The 23,047-nt window shown below is 36.8% G+C and overlaps 1 protein-coding gene across 1 annotated transcript; it reads right to left on the minus strand.

Moving 5' to 3' along the window:
* Positions 1-20,917: 20,917 nt before the first annotated feature.
* On the minus strand, positions 20,918-22,524 carry LOC132790061 (glycerol-3-phosphate dehydrogenase [NAD(+)], cytoplasmic). Its single transcript, XM_060798492.1, has 7 exons — positions 22,236-22,524; positions 21,976-22,182; positions 21,729-21,917; positions 21,489-21,672; positions 21,277-21,430; positions 21,122-21,214; positions 20,918-21,067 (listed from the first exon to the last, which is right to left on the minus strand). Exons 1-7 carry the CDS (start codon positions 22,452-22,454, stop codon positions 21,037-21,039), a joined length of 1,077 nt encoding a protein of 358 aa, XP_060654475.1. The 5' UTR covers positions 22,455-22,524; the 3' UTR covers positions 20,918-21,036.
* Positions 22,525-23,047: the final 523 nt, after the last annotated feature.

Below are 23,047 nucleotides of genomic sequence, written 5' to 3' on the forward strand. Positions count from 1 at the left end.
TTTTGTTTCTGGTTGGTATTTATTTTATACAACTATTATGAGTGCCAACAAATTTGTCTTCCGATATAGAATTTCTATATAGGCTGCGAATTAGCAGAGCACGACACAAAATATAAATTAAACAATAGAAAATTACAAATATTTATAACGTTTATGTTCATTTTATTTGTGTAAGGTTTAAATTCTCATTAAATATTAATTTTTTGTTGACTGTTAATTTAAGATGTTATGTTTTTCCAGAAAGAACTTTTACTTAATTTTGAAATTTGAAAACAAAGTTTAGTGAACTGATATTTTTTTTAAATGAATTCCATTCCGATATAGGCGATCTTCATACGCAACATACTGAATTAAGTCGCACTGAGTCGCAGGTTTCTCGCAAAAATCACTTCCATTGCTTATATCTTGAAAATTAAAAATTATTCAAAAATCAACATTATTAAGTATTTTGCTTTGAAATTTCTCATTGAATGCGTCTGATGTCAAATGCGACAGTGAGCAATTTTCTGTATGCCTTCCCGCACTAACTTACCCGCTACTCAAAGGGTAGAAGGGTATTATATTTATGTTTGCAGGAGATGTATGTAAAGAGTCATCTCTGATGAAATAAAGTTGTGATCAGATAACAATTTTAGAAGTTATTCAGGAAATACTTTTCTATAGAAATAAATGCCGACTTACAATCTGATATATTTTGTGCTTTATGGTATATTTTAAATGTACCATTTTAACAAGATACTGAATACAGCCTTTGATATATTTGAGTATTTTTGAGGTGTACTAATTTGGTATATTTTAAGTTTTTCCTGCGTGTCTTAGCTGCATTTCTGCGACAATCTGGTATATTTTGCACTCTATTGTATAGTTTAAACTGGGTACATTATTAATAAACCGAATATAGATTTTGGTATATTTGTATAGTATATTAATTTGGTATATTTTAGGAATACTATCACACTGTTTTGCTTTTATTTCAAATGGGTAGCGGGTAGCTCATAGTCGAGCTCACACGACTTGTTTTTAGTATATATCGTTACTAGAAATTTATTGGGAGCCGTCTGAATGGCCATCTGAGTATTGAATTGCATCGTAATTAATATACCATTTATTATCGCGTAGTTGAAATCATCTTATAACAACAATATATTCTGGTTACAAAATTCAAGTTCTTATTGCGACTCACATATTATCAATCTCGATTTTTAGAACTGATAAACTTCGAAATCGATGATAAACGGGAAGAGCACGTTCCAGAACACGAGCTTCGATTTATGGTATAATTGTTACCGTAATGTACTTGAGCAGCACAGCATTTCATCTCTTTAAATGGAAAAGGCTGGCGAGCCACTGGAATGGAAATGACCAGTTAATAAGGAATTTATTTGCGGTCATGTGCGGTGTAAGATTAGTGTGTGACTATAATCTCCCGTTGGTATCAGAGACGTCGATTTCTTCGCCTAACAAATGCATTCCATCGTCTGGCATTACAGAGGCCATATGTTGTTAAGCTGTGGCGACGAGCAGGTGTTATCAAGATATTAAGCGGTACAGTAAAAGAAATAATGGAACTGTCTCTTCTTATACTCTATGGGTAGAAGGGTATTATAACTTTAAGCCGACAGGAAATTGTATGTAAAGATATATTCTTCATTTATATCAATGTATAAGACTAATACAAATATTAAAAAAAACATCTATCTGGTATATCTATATTGTGTTGTATCCTCTTGTTGTAATCTTTTTCCGAAAAATTGCTTAAAGATACAAATTTACGTAAAAGTTAAATATGTTAATGAATATATATTCTACAAATACACCAAAATACCGCAAAAATATTTCAAAATACCAAAAGCTATATTTTGGTAAATCGATATTTAACTACTTCAAAAGTAGTCCATAGAGTACAAAATATACCAGGTTTTCAGTCAAAACAACTATCAATTTTAGGGAAAATTTGAAACAAATTTCATCTGCGTGCAAACATAACAAGTGCTCTATCTCTTATAGACTCTGAGATTCAGTATTTCATACGGTGAGACAGACACACCGCCAACGCACAAATCATACTTGATAATCAATATAATTGTTGTGTTATTCAGTGGGAGCGTTTGGTGAGTGTCTATTCAAAATATTTCCTATGCTTTATGGAATCTCTTGTATTCGTTTGCTTGACGATTTAGTTGGCTGTTAAATTGAGCAATTTAACTATTCACTTCCCTAAACATACATATTCCCTTCTTATGTGATATTCGAATTCGAACTCACACTCATAAAGGCAAATATTTTCCGCATAGTTGCGCATTAAGCCAAAAACTTACTTTTCCCTTCAGTTTTTTCTTCGACAATGTCGAGAATATTGCGCAAGGCGATGTTGGGGACAGGGCGGCGCAGCCAACGGAGCTAACAGTGACAGCTGTCAATATACAATATTGAGGATTATGATGGTAAAGACACGTCTTACGAAAAAAGCTTTGTGTCAATATATTAAATTATGGCTTAAAGGCTTTACTTCGGCGACTTAGTGACGACGTTCAACTTTTTGGCTTTTCGCACAGCGCGCCAATCCGTAAATAAATGTAATGTCAAATAGAGGGCAGGTGAGGTCGTGATTAGGTGGGGAAGGAGAGGCCAATGCATAGGTAGGTGACAAAAATTTTGATACTAATTAAAGTTTTTGCAAATTTAATTTGCCTAAAAGGCAAACACACATAAATTGCCATTTAATTTGCACAAGAGTCATTGGCTCTATAGATATGAATAGTAGAAGAACATTTGCATAATGCATTCGACTGTAAACATTTTCATTTGGTTATGCAACCAGACAAATACTTCCATCACTGTGCTGTGATAGACCAACAAACAAAACAAAATATTTGTTTATAAAAGTTATGCAGCACTTGCAACTTTTGCCATTAACATTAAAATCCAATTAAAATTACTTTAATCAACTAGAATGCAGTCACGCCGGCCACAACAACGTTCGCTGTCTCTTTCTCCTTCTAACTCTTCGTCTCTTTTCATTTCTATGCTATACTCCTATCTTGAGTTTTTTTTTATAGCATCCTCTTGAAGTTACTCATACGCCAGGAGCGCCACTCACCATTTACCATCCAGCAAATAGCGGTGTTCAGTGCGACGTAACTCAAGTTTAATAAACGTGAAGAACTTGCAAAGCTGATGAAGGGAAATCTTTTTTAATTAAAAAGCAACTGTTTACCACCATATTACGGACACGCCCACCGCTGTCTAGATTCCGCCGCTTTTAATTACATTTTTTGTGCTCACATTTTACTTGAGTTCATTTTGCTTTCTTTGCACTGAAGTCATAACTTTCATTTTGTCTTAGATTTTTTTCCGCCATTTTCCTAAGCACATTTGCGCCTGTATATTAGACGATACTATTTTTATCATTACGTTGTGCATAGCTATCTCCGACTTGGTTAATTATGCTTTTCTAGCGATATATTTAAGTGTAAGTGACATTAAATTAATCTTTTGTATTAAGCTTTAGTTAAATGGTTACTGAAATTGCTCCTAAATAAATCAATAAAGCTGCTCATAAGAACTGAAATAATAAAATTGATTTCTGGCGTATTTTATCTGATTTGTAGACTGATTTTTGTTGCTTTTATTTGACAAGAGATATTTTTGCCGCAGGCTGTGAATGCCACGCCCACTTGGTTGGAGACTTCAAGTGTGACAAGTGTCACGGCGAACGCAATGCGAAATGAGTCGTACAATTTGTCATAACTGCGAGGGACGATGAAATAAAGTTCACAGGCATCAAGAAGCAAACATTATTCGATTTAGGAGCAGCCCAAAGCTCGTATGTAGGAGAGCAAGACTAGGTCGAGGTCGCCACGAAACTGCCACGAGGTTGCCACAAGGCAATCAGCTGCAGGATTGGCATAAAAACATTTGTCTCGCGCACATTTCACACGCTCTCTCATCATCTCTCTCTCTGGTTTGCGCGTTTCATCTCACTCATTAATGAGCTGTCAACAGTCGTTGGAAAAATGCCTTGAGGCCGAACAATTTGTCGTGAAAGTTTCATTAGCCGTTGACTGTCTGACGTTAGCCAAAACAGTCATGAGCTTTGCACTTAATGAAGCAACGAATTGACACAATTATTTGAAATAAGCCTTGGATTTTACAACTCATTAATTTTGCGGCATTAATTCGGACGAACAGCTGTCACTATGATAGAGAGCATGGCATCGAAGTCCTTTCATTACAATTCCAAAGAAAAGCCCAATTGAATGGAATTTCAAGAACCCTTTACATCTTTTGTGTCGATTCAAAAGTTTCATCAATTAAATACATTTATTATTATTGCGGGCCGGAGTCAAAGTTGTTGCCTCCCCCTTGCTTTGTGATAAGCTAAATTTATGTTGAACAATACTTTCAACGGTAAATTCGAAAGGGTAAATAATGTAAAACAATAAACATGCGAACGAGAGATGCTACCTAGAGAGGAAGAGAGAGATGGTGATGAGAACAGCGGTTGTCTGAGACTGACTCTGAGTCTGAGAGCACAGATACGAGTAAAAACTTGACGCATTTTTATGTGTTCACTTTATTACATTTTGACAAACAAAAACTTTGCTACTAGAATTTTACCAACACTCTCCGTCTCCGTCTCCGTCACAGTCTCAGTTACAATAACAGTTACAGTTTCCGCCTTGGTTTCCTCTTGTCTGGCATATGTATGTGCAAAAACACACCCACACATACGATGTTGTATGAATATCTGTAGTGGTCCCCCTAGAAAACATCTCGAGTTGTACTACAGTTTATTGTTGTTTGGCTAAATTATGTTGTACTTGGATCACTGTAGAAATGGCTCTGGTAAATACTACAAAACAGGAACAACAACTGTCTGCAGTGCGAGTATCGTAAAGCATCAAAAACTTTGCAGTCACCGGGTGCTATCAAGTGAATTTGTAACAGTAAAAAGAGTCAATAAAGTTTCACAGCTCATTGTTCATTGTTCATGATACACTTGGGCCTTCCGTATTGCCCCATCCCCTCTTCTCCTTCCCTGTTCATTACTTTCGATGTACTTTGTCGCATCTGGCGGTTGCAAAGCTGTAGGAAATCAATATGAAATTTATGAGGCCACAAAAGTTGCCTTCCGCCTCCAAGGCCGCTTTCAGTGCAAGGTCAAGTGTGCAGCGACAAATTAAAATTAAAAATATTATACACTTGTCCTATATACTTACAATTCCATTGCGCAGCCCTCTGCCTCCTCTCTCTTGGTTTTTTCGTTCTGATATTTTTTCGTAAGTAGAGTGAAAGTCACGCGATTCACTCAAGTAGTTTTCATTTAATTACTGTTTGGCTGGTTTCAAGCAATTATATTCGTAATACTCACACTCATGGCAAAATATAAAGGAACACAGCGAGCCTGGCATTTGATATTGATTGCTGCATGATGAATAGTAAATAATGAGTACTCGTATTCGTTCTCGTACTCGTACTTTAATTGCAGTTGATATGAAAGCGTATACCATTGAGCAATAAAAAAAAGTTTGTAAAACCGCTGCGAATAATAATAATTAATGAAATGTCAACGCTAATTAATATTTCTTGCATGATATTGTTTTACTGGTAATGCGACAGCACAAACAGTTCAGCCCAAATTACATAATCTTTGTACAACGAGGAACGAACTCAAATTAGCCTGATGCACTATAATTCTAATGGTTTCTTTGTCCTCTTTGGACTGAGTGGATACTTATTTTTAGGGTAGATAAGTATTCACTCTTAACTAAGCTAAAGCTGCTAATCCTTTCGCTCCGCTGCACTCGCATAACTCTTACATTCACATACAGTTTCATATATGCGTGAAAATCATTTGCCTCTCGCTTCCCTGACATCGCTGCCATGAATGCGCCCCTCTGATTTTGGTGGCAACGAATTTAGTTATTATAAGAGCATAATACACAAATATATCCTTCCTGCTGGCCGTCGCCGCACGTTGTCTTTCATTGCTGCTCCTCACTCGGTCTCCTGGAGCGCATTTGCATGTTGCTTGTTAAGAATGGCACAAGCAGAACAGACCACGAATTGTCGCTAATGGATAGCACATCGCGGGGCATATTACTTATTTCATATTTTTATTTCTAAATGTATAATTCAACGTAAATAAAGTTATGTTCGTCTTTATTAAGAATTTAATTTTTAAATTTTAATTCTTTTTTGTTTATTTATTTCTTTATTTTTATTTGTTTACTTCAGTTATCCTAATAATATTTTTCAATTTTTGCAAATAACATATTCATTTATGTATGTAAGCATCACTTTAATTTATTAATTTTATATTCTTCCTTAAGTTAGCTTATTAGTTATTATTAGTAATCATCCTAATGTGCGTTCCGAAAGTGGAATTTATTATCATAAGAAAACTGCTGTGCATTTAAAATCATCTTTAATCCATTCGAGGCTGACTCTAAAGTCAAATCGCATTGCTGATTGTACTTCACATAGTGCGTGGATTGACCTAATTTATATTAATTGTACAAATAATTAATATTAAAATTGTACAAATAATTCGGCTTAGTGTAAATATTTCTGTGTAAAAATATCCAAGTCATAATAATAATTAATTCAAGATACTATATTCAAATCAAATCTATCCCTTATATGTTTAATGTTCGAAGTTAACAATTAAACACATGACAGTTTTCTTTTCTATTTAGGTATTTTATAGTCGATCACTTCATTCTGATTTGCATATGTGATATTTTGTTGTTGCTGTTGACACTCGACAGAGCTTTTTGGCAAAAATTGCAGAAAAAGTAAGCTGCAGAGTGGAATAACCGAAGGAGGGGAAGGAGCGAGAGCGAGAGAGAGAGGGAGAGGAAAGCATAGAGTGTGAGTTTGGCAGACATGCATAATTCAAAACGTGGCGGGAATATTTTTGTGTTGCTTCGTACTTCGTGTGGTCGCCACTTTTTATGTTGGTAATTCGACGATGGGGACGCGTGCTAATGTGTGAGTATGTGTGCTTGTCCTTGTGTGTGGGTGCATGTGTGTATGTGTGTGTGTGTGTGTTAACGCAATTTTCGTTGAGCAAAAAGAAAAAAGCAACGTTTCTCGCCAACTACTTTGCTGCCTTCGCCCGCTTGTTTGACATATTTTTCACACAACGTCTGCTTGTTAAATTGTTGGCGGCAATTTTGAGGTTAGCGTGACACCAAGACCCTCACTCACATACACACACACACACACACACAGACACATACAAACACTCATATGGTAATGCAACAAAGTTGATGTTTGTGTAGTGCTCAGACGGTTGTCGTGGCTGGTTTTGTTGTCCGAGTCACAGAGTGTGATCACTCTCGGCGTTGACTTTATCTCACATTTTAAGACCACGCTTGTTTACTGGTTTTCTATAGGTTTGGAATTTATTATGTGTGCATTCAAAGCAGCCGATTACGTGTACACATGTATACAAAATATATTTGTTGCAAATTTTAATTTTATTTGTATTTCATTTAATTCATATTTCTTTTCTACACTCATATCCAGAGTCTGGATTCCAGACATTTAAGCACTTACATACGTCAAGAAGAAGAAATCGATAATCATCGAACATAAAAAACATTTTATAAAAGCAGTGTGACCGTTTTCTAATTATATTATTAAATTATTCAAAAGTTTACGTTATTGTAATTTTGATTGCGTTTTATAGCACTGTTAAACTTATAACTTGTATATATTTCAGAAATTCATAAGAAGTATTTACTTTTACGTTTCCAATCTAGTTATTTTTCAGAACTTTATTTTTAGCACTGTCAGTGGCAGTGAAGCATACATGTAAATTGTGTTTATCTAACGGAAATTTTCGAATACTTTCCATATTCTGGCACGCAAGCTGTAGGTAACTGTTTGCATGTTTGCCACTTGACGGGCTAATGCAGCACGATTTGGGTTAAGACAAAAGGCGTCCATGAAAGTGGGCAGTAAAAGTACTTTCCAGTTAAAATGGACAGTAGATTAGATTGAGTGGCTAATGTCAGATAATTAACCTTTTTCGTCCAAACATATTTATATCAGAGCACAAAGGGTGGTCGACCTACTCCACATTTCAATTTCGCAAGAATCTTAACTCACATTTTATCTATAACATATTTATTCAAAAGTAAAATGTACAATAATTGGTCTCATTCTAGTTGCATGACTCTAATCCTTTACTTATAACATGTGCAATAAGTAAAATGTTTAAATACAGAAAACATTTAAAAGTGCTTAGGTTGTTGTTCAGTTGTGAAGGCAGCTTTCAACTTAAATAATTTAGCATGCAAAAGTATGCAAGCTGCCAAACATTTATTGTCTCCAAAATTGAAAGTACGACAAATGCAGGATAACAGCAGGACAACTGCTCGATTATTAGTGAAAGCATTTGCAAGAGAAATGTAATGGCAAAATGAAGTTAGAGACTGTAAACAAATACAAACTGTCAGTTCGTAATTGCAAAACAAACAGGACGTATTCGTATACTTAATATGCAGTTTGATTTAAAAAAGATGTGGTCACAAATATATTTTTGGGTAATTCTAGTTGTTATAGTTCCTTTCATTTTTGTGCATCTCAAGAATTTCTTTCACTTTGCTTTAGAGTAGACATCAAATCTGTGGTGTGTTGACAGCGAGGAGGGACAGCGACAGCTCGAAGTCTGCTATAAATCAGGGTCTGCCGTGCATTAATCTCTCAGCAGAGCGAGCTGCCGCCACTGCCGTTGCCACTTTCAATCTCTGACCAAATCATTCCCTCAATCAGTTCAAGTGCTAGCCATCTACTATGCCAAAACTCCTCCATTTGCCTTGCCTGAGGCAAGTTGTTGAGTTGAATTGAGTTCAGTTGAGTTGAGTTAGATTCTGCAGGCGGCACTTGGCAGCAGTTTCAGTTACAGTTGAAGCTGACTCGGTTTGGGGCTTCTGCAGCTTCAGTTGGAGTTGCAAAGTGCATTAGACAAAGTAATCGATATACATTGCTGGCCTCAGCGACGAAATAAGTTTTTAAAAGGATCTTCTTTGCGCACTCAAGACTCTCTTCGATGCGGGGATGCTTTAAATCTTATTTGTTGCTAATTTTAACTGGCTTTAAGAATTTATCCTAATTCCGTGTACAATATGCACGATGTACATATGTATATACTATCATACATAGATAGATACTTTCTTGAATGTTAGCTACATTTGCACATTAATGGGACTTATCAGTTTCAAATTGAAATATTTGCACTTGGATGAATCCGCACGCGTTTCCTTCCGGTTTTGTTGTTGCTGTTCGTGTTGCTGTGCTGGAGAGGCTTGTTTACCTCCCACGATGTCTATATGTCTGTTTGTTTATGTGTCTGTTTACTTTGAGTGTGTATAATTTGTGACTATGTGTATGTGTGTGAATGCACACACACAGACGCTCATATATCTATTCGCCGTGCTTATCGAATTTGCGTAGGCAACAGAGGAAGAGCTTTCTAGCCGTTTTAATGCCAGGTAAGGTAAACACTTACGAAATGAATTAACTTTAAGCCGCAAAATTTGTGCCCGTGTGTGGCTCTCACATTCTCTCAAATCTCTATATCTACATAAGTGTTGGTGTGAGTGTGTCTGTGTTTGCTTTTGTGTGCGTTAGCACATAAATGCTGGTAATTGTTTATTTACATAACCTGACGTGAGATTAAAGACGCTTTGATTAACGATGCACAGCCTCGCAGAATTAAACTGTATACATTAAATTTTGACAGCCAACCATTTTAGATGACATTCGCAGCAAGGTAAAGCCACAAACACACACATACATAGACACACACAGATTCCATTTTCTATGTTGGATGAGTTCTTCAAAAGTTATTATTATATTATCATAGACAGCTTCACATAATAACATATGCCTCTGTCAATATATAGCATACTTCTACGAAAGCAAACATCTCGAAACTATAATTTAAGCCATAGACGGCAACTCAGGGATGGATGATGGAGATGGATAGAGAACGAGGTATAGAGGTGGAGAGGAAGGAAGACGAATACGGCAAATTACAAGTTTTTTTCTCTACTAAAATACACAAATATTTTCTTCGTAAACTTTTACGTACGCTGGGAACTTTGTAATTTCTCGGATTTTTTAGAATTATTTTTTTTCTGCTGCTGATTTAATATGCGGCCGGCACTTTTCTGCACAATTGCGAAAACAAAAATTTGACTTTACTTACTCTGCGACTGCGGCGAGGCGAGGGGAGGCGGGCAACTTATGCAAATGACTTATACAGCACATTTCTCTTGTGATCCCCAATTCCTTGTCCTTTTTATTTTTCTTCGCTTTGCTCTGTTTTCGCTCTAACGAAAGGCGAAGTCAAATAAATGCGAACTTTTGTTAGTTTGGCTTAAGTGCCGTGGCAAAGGTTGGCGGCAGCAATTGCTGGACAGTAAATGGCAAAGAGAGGAGAAGGACGTGTAGGAGGATTTTGCAAGGGTCAGTTCTTTAAAAGCGTCATGGGAGCTTTGTTTTAGTATTGGCCATGGCACGGGATGCGACGTGATGGGATGGGATTGGATGAAAAAAGAAGTTTCTATAAAAATACAAGCGCCATTGAGCTTGGTAGCATGCACAAATAACTCAAACGCCTTGGCTGAAAAATATTTTGCTGCATTTCATTTGCATTTCGCATTTTGGCAAAGGGCTGGCCCAAACATTTTAACAACTCTTCCAAGTATGTGAACAAAGAAACGAAAGAGAGCGCTAGATCAGAGACAGAACCAGAGAGAAGGAAAAGGGAAAAAGACACAGTTTGAAAATTTAACCACACATTGCAAATATCTCAAGACCCAGGCAGCCAATTTGTGGCCACTAATTCGGTCGTCTTGAAGTACTTGAGAGTACTGCGAAGTACGAAGTACGACAAAGTACTCGGTAGACTTTTAACGATGTCAAGGCAATAAACTTATGCCCCTATCCAGTTCTCTCTCTCTCTCTCTCTCTCTCTCACTCTCTTTTTTACTCTCTCTCTCTCTCTCACTCTTCGCTTCTTACTGATGTGCCTTTATCAATTACGTTGGCTTTTTAATGATTTCGGCTTTTGCTAAGAGCACAGTTGAGACCTTTGGTCCCGTCTCGCTCTCTCTCTCTCTCTCTCCCGTTTTCTTCCGCTTTTCAGTGATGTTCTTTGCTTTTCTTTCGCTGACAAGTGCACATTTTTCTTCCCCCTCCGCTCAGATTCTCCTCATCCAATCCAAGCAGCACTCATACGATGTTCGCTGTTTTATTGCGCAAGAAAAAGCAAACTTTGTGGTGCTTCTTTCGCTTTAAAAAAAACCTTTTTACATCATCTGGGTAAAGGTAGGGAAAGATGTTTTCATCTTTTTTTTTTTTTTCTTTTGAGTATCGACCAAGTTTGAAGAATGGTGCATCTCAATTTTATTTTTTTTTGTTTGCTCTGTTAGCTTTTCAAATTATTCAGCCGTAAACACTTCTCAAAGTGCCTCTTCGGCTTTTTTTTTTGGATTCTCTCGTCTCTCTTTCTACCGCAAAGTTGAATTTTTAATTAATTAGCTATCGTAATTGGTCGTATCAATGGATGTGCATGATTTCAATGACATTCGCTGCAAAACGACAAAAAAAAAAAAAATTCTTCGAAATTTGAATTTACTTTGCGAATTCATTAGAATTTATAGTAGCGTCACTTTTTGGCCGGTGCATGAATTCATTGAATCCTCTAGTCTATAATATGTTGTTGCTTTGATGTCAAAGCTACGACTACTGCAATACTACAAACAGCATTCGTATTTTATGATCTGCTTTCATTTCACTGATTTTCGTTTTGAATTTATCTTCTCTTTATGTGCACTGCTTTTTCAATAGAGCGCTTATCGCACTACGATAATCAGATACATATGCCGTCAAATATGAAAGTATTTATCACTTAATCTAGGCAGCCTGATGCTGGTGATGAGGCGGGGATCTGAGCTCGCTTCAGCTGTGTACATGAATGAATGCCTTCTGTGTGAGACACGTTTCGTAAATAAACACAAGGCTCAAATGGATGGCAACTTGTTGCAAATGCTTATCAATTAATAAAAATCATTGCCTACTTTTTTGCGTTGTCCTTCCCCCGGGGAATTCATTCATTTCATCTGCTCTCGCACATCTGTATTTGTTTGTGTGTATATGTATTTGTTTATGTGCTGAGGTTTTATTTATGGCCAGCGTTACGGTTTATCCCCTTCATTTATACCAATTTGAGGCAAATAGTTGCCATATGTAAGCAGCGGGCGGCCACAAGACTAACAAAACAAAAGATTCTCGGATAGTTTATGTCTGCGTTGGGATTGGGTGAAGAGCATTTAATTCAAATATAAGTGATTCATTTGCTTGCCTGATCTTTAGTTTAAACGATGCGGGCTGGCGAATATTTGGTATTGGTTGACGCATTTATTTTCACAAATAATGATTTCACAGCGAAAAATTATGCTCGTAAATAATGTTTTTGTTTATGCATGCAATAGCAATCGAATATTGTTAATTAAACAATAAAATCCATTACGAGTCATACAACACTTTATAAATTACATTTGAGTGGCTTCCTTTATTTGGATTGCGCATAAATTATCCGGTTTGTTTGCATTTACGAAGATTTTATAACATTTCTAAAAATGATACATACAAATCAATATATCTAAACGCGGAACTGACGATATTTTTGAGTTTTCCCAGTGATGCCAACCCACAGCAATTAGCCAACTTCTTTGGCCTTGTTTAATTGTTCTTGTCGCATACATAATAAACTAAACAGTACGAAAGTTCTCGGCCTGGAAGCAGGCCGAAGTAAAAGTGCTTAAGCACTTTCTGCCTCTCTAATTCACTTGGGGTCCGTAAAAGGAAATAGAATAAATTAATATTGGCCCCAAATGGGGCGTCGCCAGCTGTTGTCCGGGATTTCGGGTCGAACTTGTGCCGAGCCGGACCGGACTCCAGGCGGTCATGTCCAGTGCGTAATTAATAAAGTTATTACCTCCGACGGGCTCCCAGACTGGAAACAGCTTACATGTGAAGACCATTAAGTTGTAATTATGGCTAGTTAGCGATGCGGCAGCATTATTGCTAGCATTATTGGTGACCACTGGGGAAATCGGCGAAAATCGAGTCCAATTGCAGCTGCAACAATTGTGCGTTGATTGCAATTCGTTTTCAACTAATAATCTCAACTGGCCAGGTGATATGGCAAACCATAAATTACTTCTACATTGTCCGAATTGCTTATTTGACATTTCGCATTATTTAATTTGCAATTGAGAATTTTTTATGATTGGATTTGTCAGTATTTCAAATAGAAAATTGTTTAAATTTAATTATTTAAGAGTGATTAGAACTGATTTATTAATTTGAATAGAGCAAAATCATGTATTTTGTCAAGTGTCTCTCGTTTCCATAACAAAGAACATATTTGCAAATGCGAGTGTGTGATTTTAGGCAATGATAAATCAAAGCAGAACAAACAAACACATGTCGTATGCGTAATGCTTACATCTGGCAGCTGACAAGCTAATACAGCTTATTGAAAAATTATTGCATACTTTTCGGCACACATACAAAACGAGCCATTAGACAAAGAGCGAGAGAGAAGGGAGAGGCAGAGCTATCTATCTACTTGCAGTCTAATGATTTATGTCGCAACATTTCATTTATTGCACATAATTCGTGGTAAGCCAGCGCCCCTCGGCTTTGGCACTGGCTTCATTTATCTAAGCATTTGCAGCTTTCGGATGGCCGAAAACATTTGCTGAATAATCGAATGCCATTTTTTAGTGTCGCTTAAATAATATTTATTTACCAGCAACGTCAAAAGTAAAACTTGCACGTACTTCACCTTTGCTGCGTAGGCGAAGTAAACGAGCTAGACGAAGACTCTGGCGGGGAGTCTTGTCGTTAACATATTGTGGCATATTTATTTCTTTCATGCCGTCGCTGTCGCCATTCTCTTTGCACGTCAATTTCGCCAAGCCAAATACCAAAGTAGAGAAGAAAAAAAAAACACAAAATACCGAAAACAAAATGAGAGGCAGCCCAAAACGAACGAATTCCTTTTGTACGTGCCTGACATTTCATTGTTCAAATGTGGATGCGGGTGTTGCTGCTGTTTCTGCTGATGTTGGTGGTGTCGAAGGGGTGGGAGGGAGAGACACTGTAGTGCCCTCAATGGCAGCAACCTTCAAATGTCGCTTCTAAACTGAGTCGATGGCGTTGTCGATACATTTCCGTTTTGCTCTGGCTTCTCTAAATATGCGAGAGTATTCTTATACTGTCAGTTAATTTGGCGTATTGAAAATAAGTCAAATGGATTATTTCATCATTGTTCAATAATTGTTGTTAATATTACATCAAATAATATCAAGTAAATTCAAACTGACAGCACATTTCCTCCACTTTCGTTCTATGGTATGACAAACAACATTACGTATACGTATTTTTCGTTGTTTTGGATTTTGTTAATGAAACTTAAAAATATATAATATTAATGTATTAATAAAATGTGCTCACAAATAAATTGAAGTCTGAGAAAAAGTTGCAAAGTTGTTGTAAAAAATGTCATAAATAATAAATAATTGTAACATAAAAGATAATCTTGTAAATACTTTAAATTTTCTTCTTAACGACATTTAATTTTTAAAAAATGTAGGGTATTCCTCACACCGACTACATTCACTTATCAAGTTTGTTTTGCCTTCATTGTATTTGTGTATTTTTCTCGCTATCGCAATGTGGCATGTCAATTTATTTGTCAAAGAGAAAAATAAGGCAGGTAAAAGTGTAAGCAGGTAGAAAGAAAGGCAGCAAAGGAAGCAGCACTAACTGTAGCAATAGCAATAGGAATACGAATAGCTGAAACATAAAAGCGTCACACAGATACGAGAGCTTCGTCGAAGGCGAAAACAATGACAGACTTAAGTTGCTTCCCATTGAGGTATTTCGTATATGCGTTGGCGTGTGTGTAAGTTTTACGTGTGCACGTGTGTGTTTGTGTGTGTGTGCGGGGGCGTGACTCGTATGTCTAGGTCTAGTTGAATATGTATGTATCTGTGCGATGGCAGCTTTAAGCACTCGATGGCGATGCCTGCTAGCAAAGTAATCGATATTTATAGTTATGGTAATCACAAAGGAGACAAGCCCCAGCACATGGATGAGTATCACGTTTACCCAAAGATAAGAAATAACATCGTACGTTGGCATGAAAATATTTGCAGGCATATAAAATGTTGGTCTCAATGCCGGTTTGCCACTTTTCCCCAGAGGAAAGAGGAACCTATTTTGAATGTTTGCTTCCTCAATCTCCGCATAACATTCATGTTTTGCTTAATCCAAATATTTTTAAAGTGAACTGAGTTTTGTTTTATTTGGCAATGAATATTAGGGTGTTAAATTTTGCATGTTTTTTTGGCAAGCTTTGATCGAACTTAGTACGTCGACTAATAATAAAAACCTTTTATGTTTTGTACTCATTATTTTGATCCATTATTCACACTGATAAATATAGAGAAGTGTACTTCAATATGAAACTCATATGCTAACATTATTGTCACAGCGCAAGCCATTGTTGCTTAAGCCTCTAATGGATCAAAAGTATATAAATTACTCTGGCTTACCAAACATTTTGTTGTGATCATGACGAGAAGGCAAATCTGAAAATTTCCAATGATTTTAAATGTACTTCACTTGTCACCTTCGGTATGATACACAAAATTCATTAGTTACTTAAGTATTTAGTTATATTTGAGTACTTTACTTGGTTTTTTATTCAGTGTACTGAAGAAAAGTCATTTGCAGCTCTCATTCTGTTGACATTGACTACACATTGACGTGCTCGAGTTGCTTGAGCTCATTTTGCCGATAATGTGCTGCATTATTGACAGTTTATTAAATTGATTTCGTTTAGAATTTAACAAACATGTCATGCTGCATCGTCATCGATTTCATCAAGCTTAACTTCATCATTTAAGACGCACACACAAGTTGCCATAACAAAAGCAGTTCTTGTCCTTTCCCTCTCTCACGACTCGAATTTTCCTATAGTTACCCACACACTGTGACTTTTTATTGCATGTGTAAGTCTCGCTCTCTGTATATCTCTATCTGGGTGTGCGTACGTGTACGGGCCAAGTTAAGTGCTCATAAAATATTTGCAAATGTTTGTGCTGCGCTGCCAACACACGACACATTTTAAAGCACACTCACGGGCGGTGAAGCCTGTCGATTTTTGGATTCTAATGCTGTCAATTAGGTCTTGTAAATAGTTAAACGTTTTCCCAAACAATGCCTCATCATCAGACACAAGCTCCACAAAACTTATCATCTCCTGGCTCAAATAATATTGCCGCAAAAACTGTAAACTTCTTGTTTGCTTGCTCGTTCATGCTGTTTTTTTTTTTTTTTTGTTTTCGTATTTTTCATTTTTTATTTCAACATTTAGTTATTGGCTTAAAAGTGGTCAGAAAGTTCGCCTCTGTGCGTGTCCATAAGTAATTCTGTGTGTGCATTTGTCTGTGCTCCGTTTATATGTGGGCACATTTATCTATTTTCTCCTGTGGAACTTTTGCTTTTCCCCAGTTGTTTTTGCTGACGAAAGTTTTTACAAATTCATTAGCCAAAGGAACACATCACTTTACATTTGATATGCGAAAAATTTGAGATGCCACATCAAAAGTTTTCGGTGAAAACAATTAGAAAACAGACCAAACAGCTGGGGAGCCCCACGTGGAAAAGCTTTGCCGAATGTTTTCAAATTAAAGTTCACATATCAAATGAGAATATATTAGAGGATTAAGTAATAAAAATAAGTTTCTCGGGGATGCCACAGAAATCACTAGCGTTTTGAATCACTAGACGCCAAACCACTGACAAGTTTTCGACATGCGTCTGAAATGCCAACTATTTCAGGGAAGTGAAACTTGAAGTAAAATTTAAAATCTAGGAGCCATTAGGACTTTTACTGACTTGACTGAAAATTTGGTTGCGATCAGATAAAAGTTATTAAAGAAATACTTTTGTATGGGCAAAAACTGCTTGTATGCTTTCGTTTGTATGTATGCGTCTATGTATCTACATGCTCGCCTATATTGGTGTGTGAATGCGTGTGTAGTTTTGCAACGAAGATGAACACAACAATTGCTCGTGTCTTAGATGTTAAGAGTTAAATAGCTCATTCATAAAGATTGCGATGGTAATAACAGTACAAATACATTGCGCATTGATTTTTCAAAATGGGTAGCGGGTATCTCACAGTCGAGCACACTCGACTGTAGCTTTCTGACTTGTTATACCCGCTACCCATAGGGTAGAAGGGTATTATAACTTTGTGCCGGCAGGAAATGTATGTAACAGGTAGAAGGAGGCATCTCCGACCCTATAAAGTATATATATTCTTGATCAGCGTCAACAGCCGAGACGATATAGCCATGTCCGTCTGTCCGTCTGTGTGTCTGTCCGTCTGTCCGTCCGTCCGTATGAAACACTGGATCTCAGAGACTATAAGAGATAGAGCTATAATTTTTTTTCGACAGCATTTGTTATGTTTGCACGCAGATCAAGTTTGTTTCAAATTTTGCCACGCCCACTTCCGCCCCCGCAAATCAAAAAAATCGAATAACAAGCGTAATTTTAAAGAGTTACGAATTTTGGCATATACAATAATTACTATAGTAGTTATGATTCCTGAAAATTTTGTTGCGATCAGAAGAAAATTGTGGAAGTTATTAAAGAAATACTTTTGTATGGGCAAAAACGCCTACTTACTATGGGTCTGAGTTGCTTTGGCCGACAATCTGGTACATTGTGCCGTCTATGGTATATTTTGAATGGTGTACTATATCGATATACCAAATATACCATTTGGTATATTTTTAGTATTTTTTAGTATTTTCGGTATATTTTGAAAATGATACCGCAATATTTTGCCTTTATTAAAAATGGGTAGCGGGTATCTCACAGTCGAGCACACTCGACTGTAACTTTCTTACTTGTTTTTATTTTAGTCTACCATTACTATATAGTTAAAAAACATTTTCAAAATAATATAAACATATTTACATACTTTATCGTAACCAGGATGTTACAAGAAACAAGTTGGGTCGATTCTTTGCAGACATCACGATGGTGTTGTCTCGTCCCGAGTGCGGTGATAGCTACTCAAATAATAAGTGAAGTAATTATTCAATTATGAAAAGCTTTGCAGCAACTAATGAATAACTCGTAAATTAGACGTTAGTAGCTGAAAATTATTTGCGGTATTTGAGCAATTTGTTCAATTGGTTGGGAAACAAACTCAAGTGTGTATCATAGCGAAGGAAAATAAAAACACAAACAACAACAGCAATAACAACAAAAACAAAAGCAAGATCTAATACCTTGCCGTTGGCTGGCAAACAGGAAATGAAGCATACTTTGAGGGGCACTCAACGAAACGCATGCAAAGCAACATCAAGACCAACAACAACAACAGCAGCAACCACAGAGTCACACAATCAACCCACGCACTTACATAGAGATACGTTTACGTTTACATAAGCAAAAAGACGTGTGTATCGTACGAAATTGTTATTTATTTTTTGAAGTGGTTCCCTGGTGTGCGGCGGCGTATACTAGCTGTCAGTTTGCCCAGATGTATAGCATTGCAATGGTATCTCTTCGAGCAGGTGTGCTTCTATATACACCTGCCTACATACAAAGCAGTTACATTTGCCGCACACACATTACACACTGTGCGTGCATGTGTATGTGTATTGCACATAGTTTTCCATTCGTCGTCGTCGTCCTCGCATTTGCCAAATTTACCGTGTAATTATCAGCAAAAACGAACGAGAGACGCGCTTAATGCAACTCAAAATGCAACAAGAAACGTGCAAATAAACCCCTTCCCCTCTCTCTGTTACGCTCCCCTTGCTTGTTGCCTGTTGATATGCAAATTTTGTAGCTTTTCATAGATGCTCATGTATGTGTGTGTCCTCGTATTGGCCTCTTTTGTTTACCTAACTGCAATATTTGTTCAGCCTGGGCCGAGAGAGCTCTGTAGCCAACGAAGCGACTAAACGAACGAATTTCGTTTTAAATTTTCATTTTCATTCCATTTTCATTTCCATATGATTTCTGCTTATTCTTCTCCCTTTACAATATTACCCATCATCCTATCACGGAAACAGCAATTTGGTTGACTGCATCGATGACCATGAGCACATGCGATTCGGTCTAACCAATTGTCATAAGAGCGTTGTTGTCGATTTGAGTTCTGTGTTCATGCTATTTATTATAAATCACCATTGATTTTCCATCAATAATTATTACAGGACTATTATATTTTTTAAATGTAAATAGAGCTTCTCATTCCAATATGTTGATAGTATTTAAAATACTTTTCATTTTTGTAAATTATTTTTTATTTTGTATACCCTGCGTCTATTGAAAATTGGTATTGTAGCTTCGTCACTGTGATATATATTAATTAATAATAAACATAGCCAGTCGGATCACTGAGATTATAAAACAGAATCTGCTTGTTATCAAGTTTTATCAATATGCGCAGTTTTCCCACATTTTAATATTTTTTATAACAAGTCACATTTTCTTTAATACAAATTTCTTATACCTTGTAATTAAAAATATCAATATTTTGTATTGTGTATTTTTTTACAGCAGAATGACCAACAAAATTAAAAATATTTATAAGATGCCAATATGTTTTAAGCACCTGTTAGTCGAGAACTTTGTTTTTACTTGTTGTTGAATAAATTGCTCATACGCCGCATGTGCTCGGTGAGGCAAAAAATGTGTGTAAATTCAGAGTAAATAATTTTTGGCGACTGCATGTGGGTGAGGTGAGGTTTACACTAATGTAATCAAATTGAGTAATTTCTCGATTTCAACTAATCCGCTGCAAAATCCCCATACGAATAACAAAATCAGCGCTAAGCTTCTTTGTCATTTGATTTAATTATGTTGAAATATATGCAATTGTTTGCATAATATCATAAAGGTAAATCCATAAACTAAATGAACTACATAAATAATTTAATAAAATAATTTGCAATTGACTTTTAGCAGGAAAATGCCGCCAACGGCGTTCTTTCATGTGCCAATTACATATGGGTTGCTGTAATCTGCTTTGCTAAAGGCCTAAAGCCATTTCAAATAATATGTTTACTTAATCAGTTAAATACATAATATAGTACAGTTCGATTAGATTTAATACATTTTGGTACAACGAGAAAGGAACAATTATTCTGTGGCCATATTCAAAACGTACCAAAATATCGTCTTAACTGATGATGTGGGTCATTCAGTCTGCTCTTCTTCATTCCATGGTGAGTCGAAGACAAGCACTCAGCATTTGCCTTTTCAGACATCGCAGAGCCCTTAGCTGTAGAGCACAGCTGCTCCCATTTCCCCTCCAATTGCAATTTCGAAGAACGCAACCCAAACCACATTCCGAAAACTATTCGATACATAGTTGGGAAACAATGGCCATGTGGTTTTGTTTCGTTTTCTTCCTTTCTTGTATGCATTTTGCATTTCGCATTTTGCTTTTTTGCCTTTTATCCATTTTGCTTTACCCATTTATGAGTGAAGTGATTTCCGCTGTTGTTCTGTACTTGTAGTCACAATTCCCGGCAAGTGCTTCGAGCGCCAGTGCATTCAATGGAGTGCACTTTCCGCTAGGAACACTCGAACTCCAAAGAAAAGACGCATAACAATAAAATGTGCAGAGCTTTTGTTTGAATACTCGTATCGGGACTAGTATCCTGCTTTCGTATTTGAAAATACTCGTACCTATTTGTCAGTTCGTTGGCACATGCAAAATATCACAGCAATTGCACTAAATATGCCCATAAATCTATCTCTAGCGAACTATTATTATACTTCTTCAGCTTTAATATATTTGTTTATTTTTATGACTTTACTATAAATTTTACAATAATCCGGATTGCATTTATCAACAAATTCAAAGACACGCAATTTTTTGGAAAAATAAAATTAGTATTTCTACAGTTGGAAAATATGGTTGGGATGATAGCTGAAAGTTGATAGCATGAAGTTAGGATTTTATTCCAATTTTACTATAACTTACATATCTTCACGAGCAAATCGCAAAGTTTCCACCAAACGGGTTAGAGGATAAGCGCCAGTGCATATGCGATAGATTGTGGTGAAGAGTGGAAATCTGCATGAAGTATGATTAAAATTAATGAATAATTATAAACAAAAATATAAATATTAAGCAACTTCTCTTCGAGGCCTTTTTTCTTTAACATTAAATTAATCAATTCAGAGGTTACAGGTCCCAAGGGCTCGTGTCCTGGTATAAGGACGTGCTCCAGCTCACTCAGTGGCCGACCTGTCTTGACAAATGCTTCGGCAAGTTTGCGATTGCGATTGGCTACACAAAGAAGGCGCAATCATTAATTAAAAAATTTATATTTTAAGAAAAAGTCTACCATAGCAACTGGTAACAAGGTCGGATATTCCACACGCCTCAAAGAAAGTAGCTAACCGACTTCCTGGATAGAAGACGTCTACAAATTGCAGAGTTTCAAGGAATCCTCGTCTAATAATACCGGCCTTGGTGTTCTCATTGAACTCCAGTCCATCCGCAAGTCCAGCTCCAAAAGCTATAATGTTCTGTTAAACCATAAATTAACAGAGGAATAAGAATCTTAATCCAATAATTATCATACCCTTAAAGTGGAGCAGATTTCCACGCAGTCTGCATCATCGGTGACAACCACACGAAAAGTATCCGACTTGAAGAGATCTGATAGTATCCGCATGTATTTCTGATCCCGACAACCGATCGTGCCCTCGGCGAAATTGTTGTTTGCGATTTCATGAGCCAAATTGCAGCCCACCAAAACTGAGCAAGGAATCTACGCAGAAATAGAAGTAAATTGAATGTAAGAGGGCCAAAAACATCTTCAACCGTACCTTCAATTGCCGCATTATGAGATGAGATATCAGCGCAATGTGTCCGTCATCGTTTCGCTCAAAACCTTTAATGAGAGAGACTCCGTGCGCCATGGGCTTAATCTTGCCTAGCAGAGTCTTACAGCAGCTGCTCACAAAGGTTGGTGGTATGGCAAATATTATAATATCGGCATCTCGCGCTGTGGTCACAACATCATCGTAGGCAACCTTCAAAGTCCTTCTTAGAAGTGACATGACGATGCAACTGGGGATAAACTTACCACATTCGGGGGCAACACATAGTCCGGCATATATTTGACATTAACATGCGTCGTGTTAATAATCTCTGTAAGCTTACGGCCGTCGATAATCTCTTCGTAAACGTACATATTCACCTTGTCTTCCATAAACTGGGAATTGACGGCATTAATAGCCACGACTCGAGCTATAGTGGTGGCCCAATTGCCCGACCCAATTATGCAGACATTTAAGAGATCCATTTGTTCAGAATTTTAAAAATAATGTCTACAAACTTATTGAATTGACAACTTTCTACATTCCGAACTGTGAATCAAACAAGTAAGGAAGCTGCAGTCGAGTCTACTCGACCAGCTATCCATTTTGAATAAAAGCAAATCAGTGCGGAATATAAAAATACAAAAAAGTTTTAAGTCCATACGAGTAGCGAATATTAAAAATGTAATAGATGTACCCAAAATTTTCATTTCAATATTCTATTTCCTTTGATTACATTCTTCGCGATTTCCAAAGGTCAAGCCGAATGGTTTATTGTGAGCTGAATATGTAACTTATTAAGGCATGCCCAGCGATGATAACGTAAATTGTATACTTATTTATACATATTTACATATGTTTATAATGCGATTCAGTCAGTGTGCCAAGAACTCACACACACAAGCACATTGCACACAGACACAGCTACAGCCACAGTTGTGCACATACGCTTATTGATTGAGTGCTGGGCAAATAATTCATCAGCGAATGCACACAATACCGACTTACACACTTACAGCTACTTTTATGTCTGTATTCACACACACACATACACCCGCAGTTTACCCCTCTGAGGCCA

Source organism: Drosophila nasuta, chromosome 3, assembly GCF_023558535.2.
Source record: "Drosophila nasuta strain 15112-1781.00 chromosome 3, ASM2355853v1, whole genome shotgun sequence".
Lineage (NCBI taxonomy): Eukaryota > Metazoa > Arthropoda > Insecta > Diptera > Drosophilidae > Drosophila > Drosophila nasuta.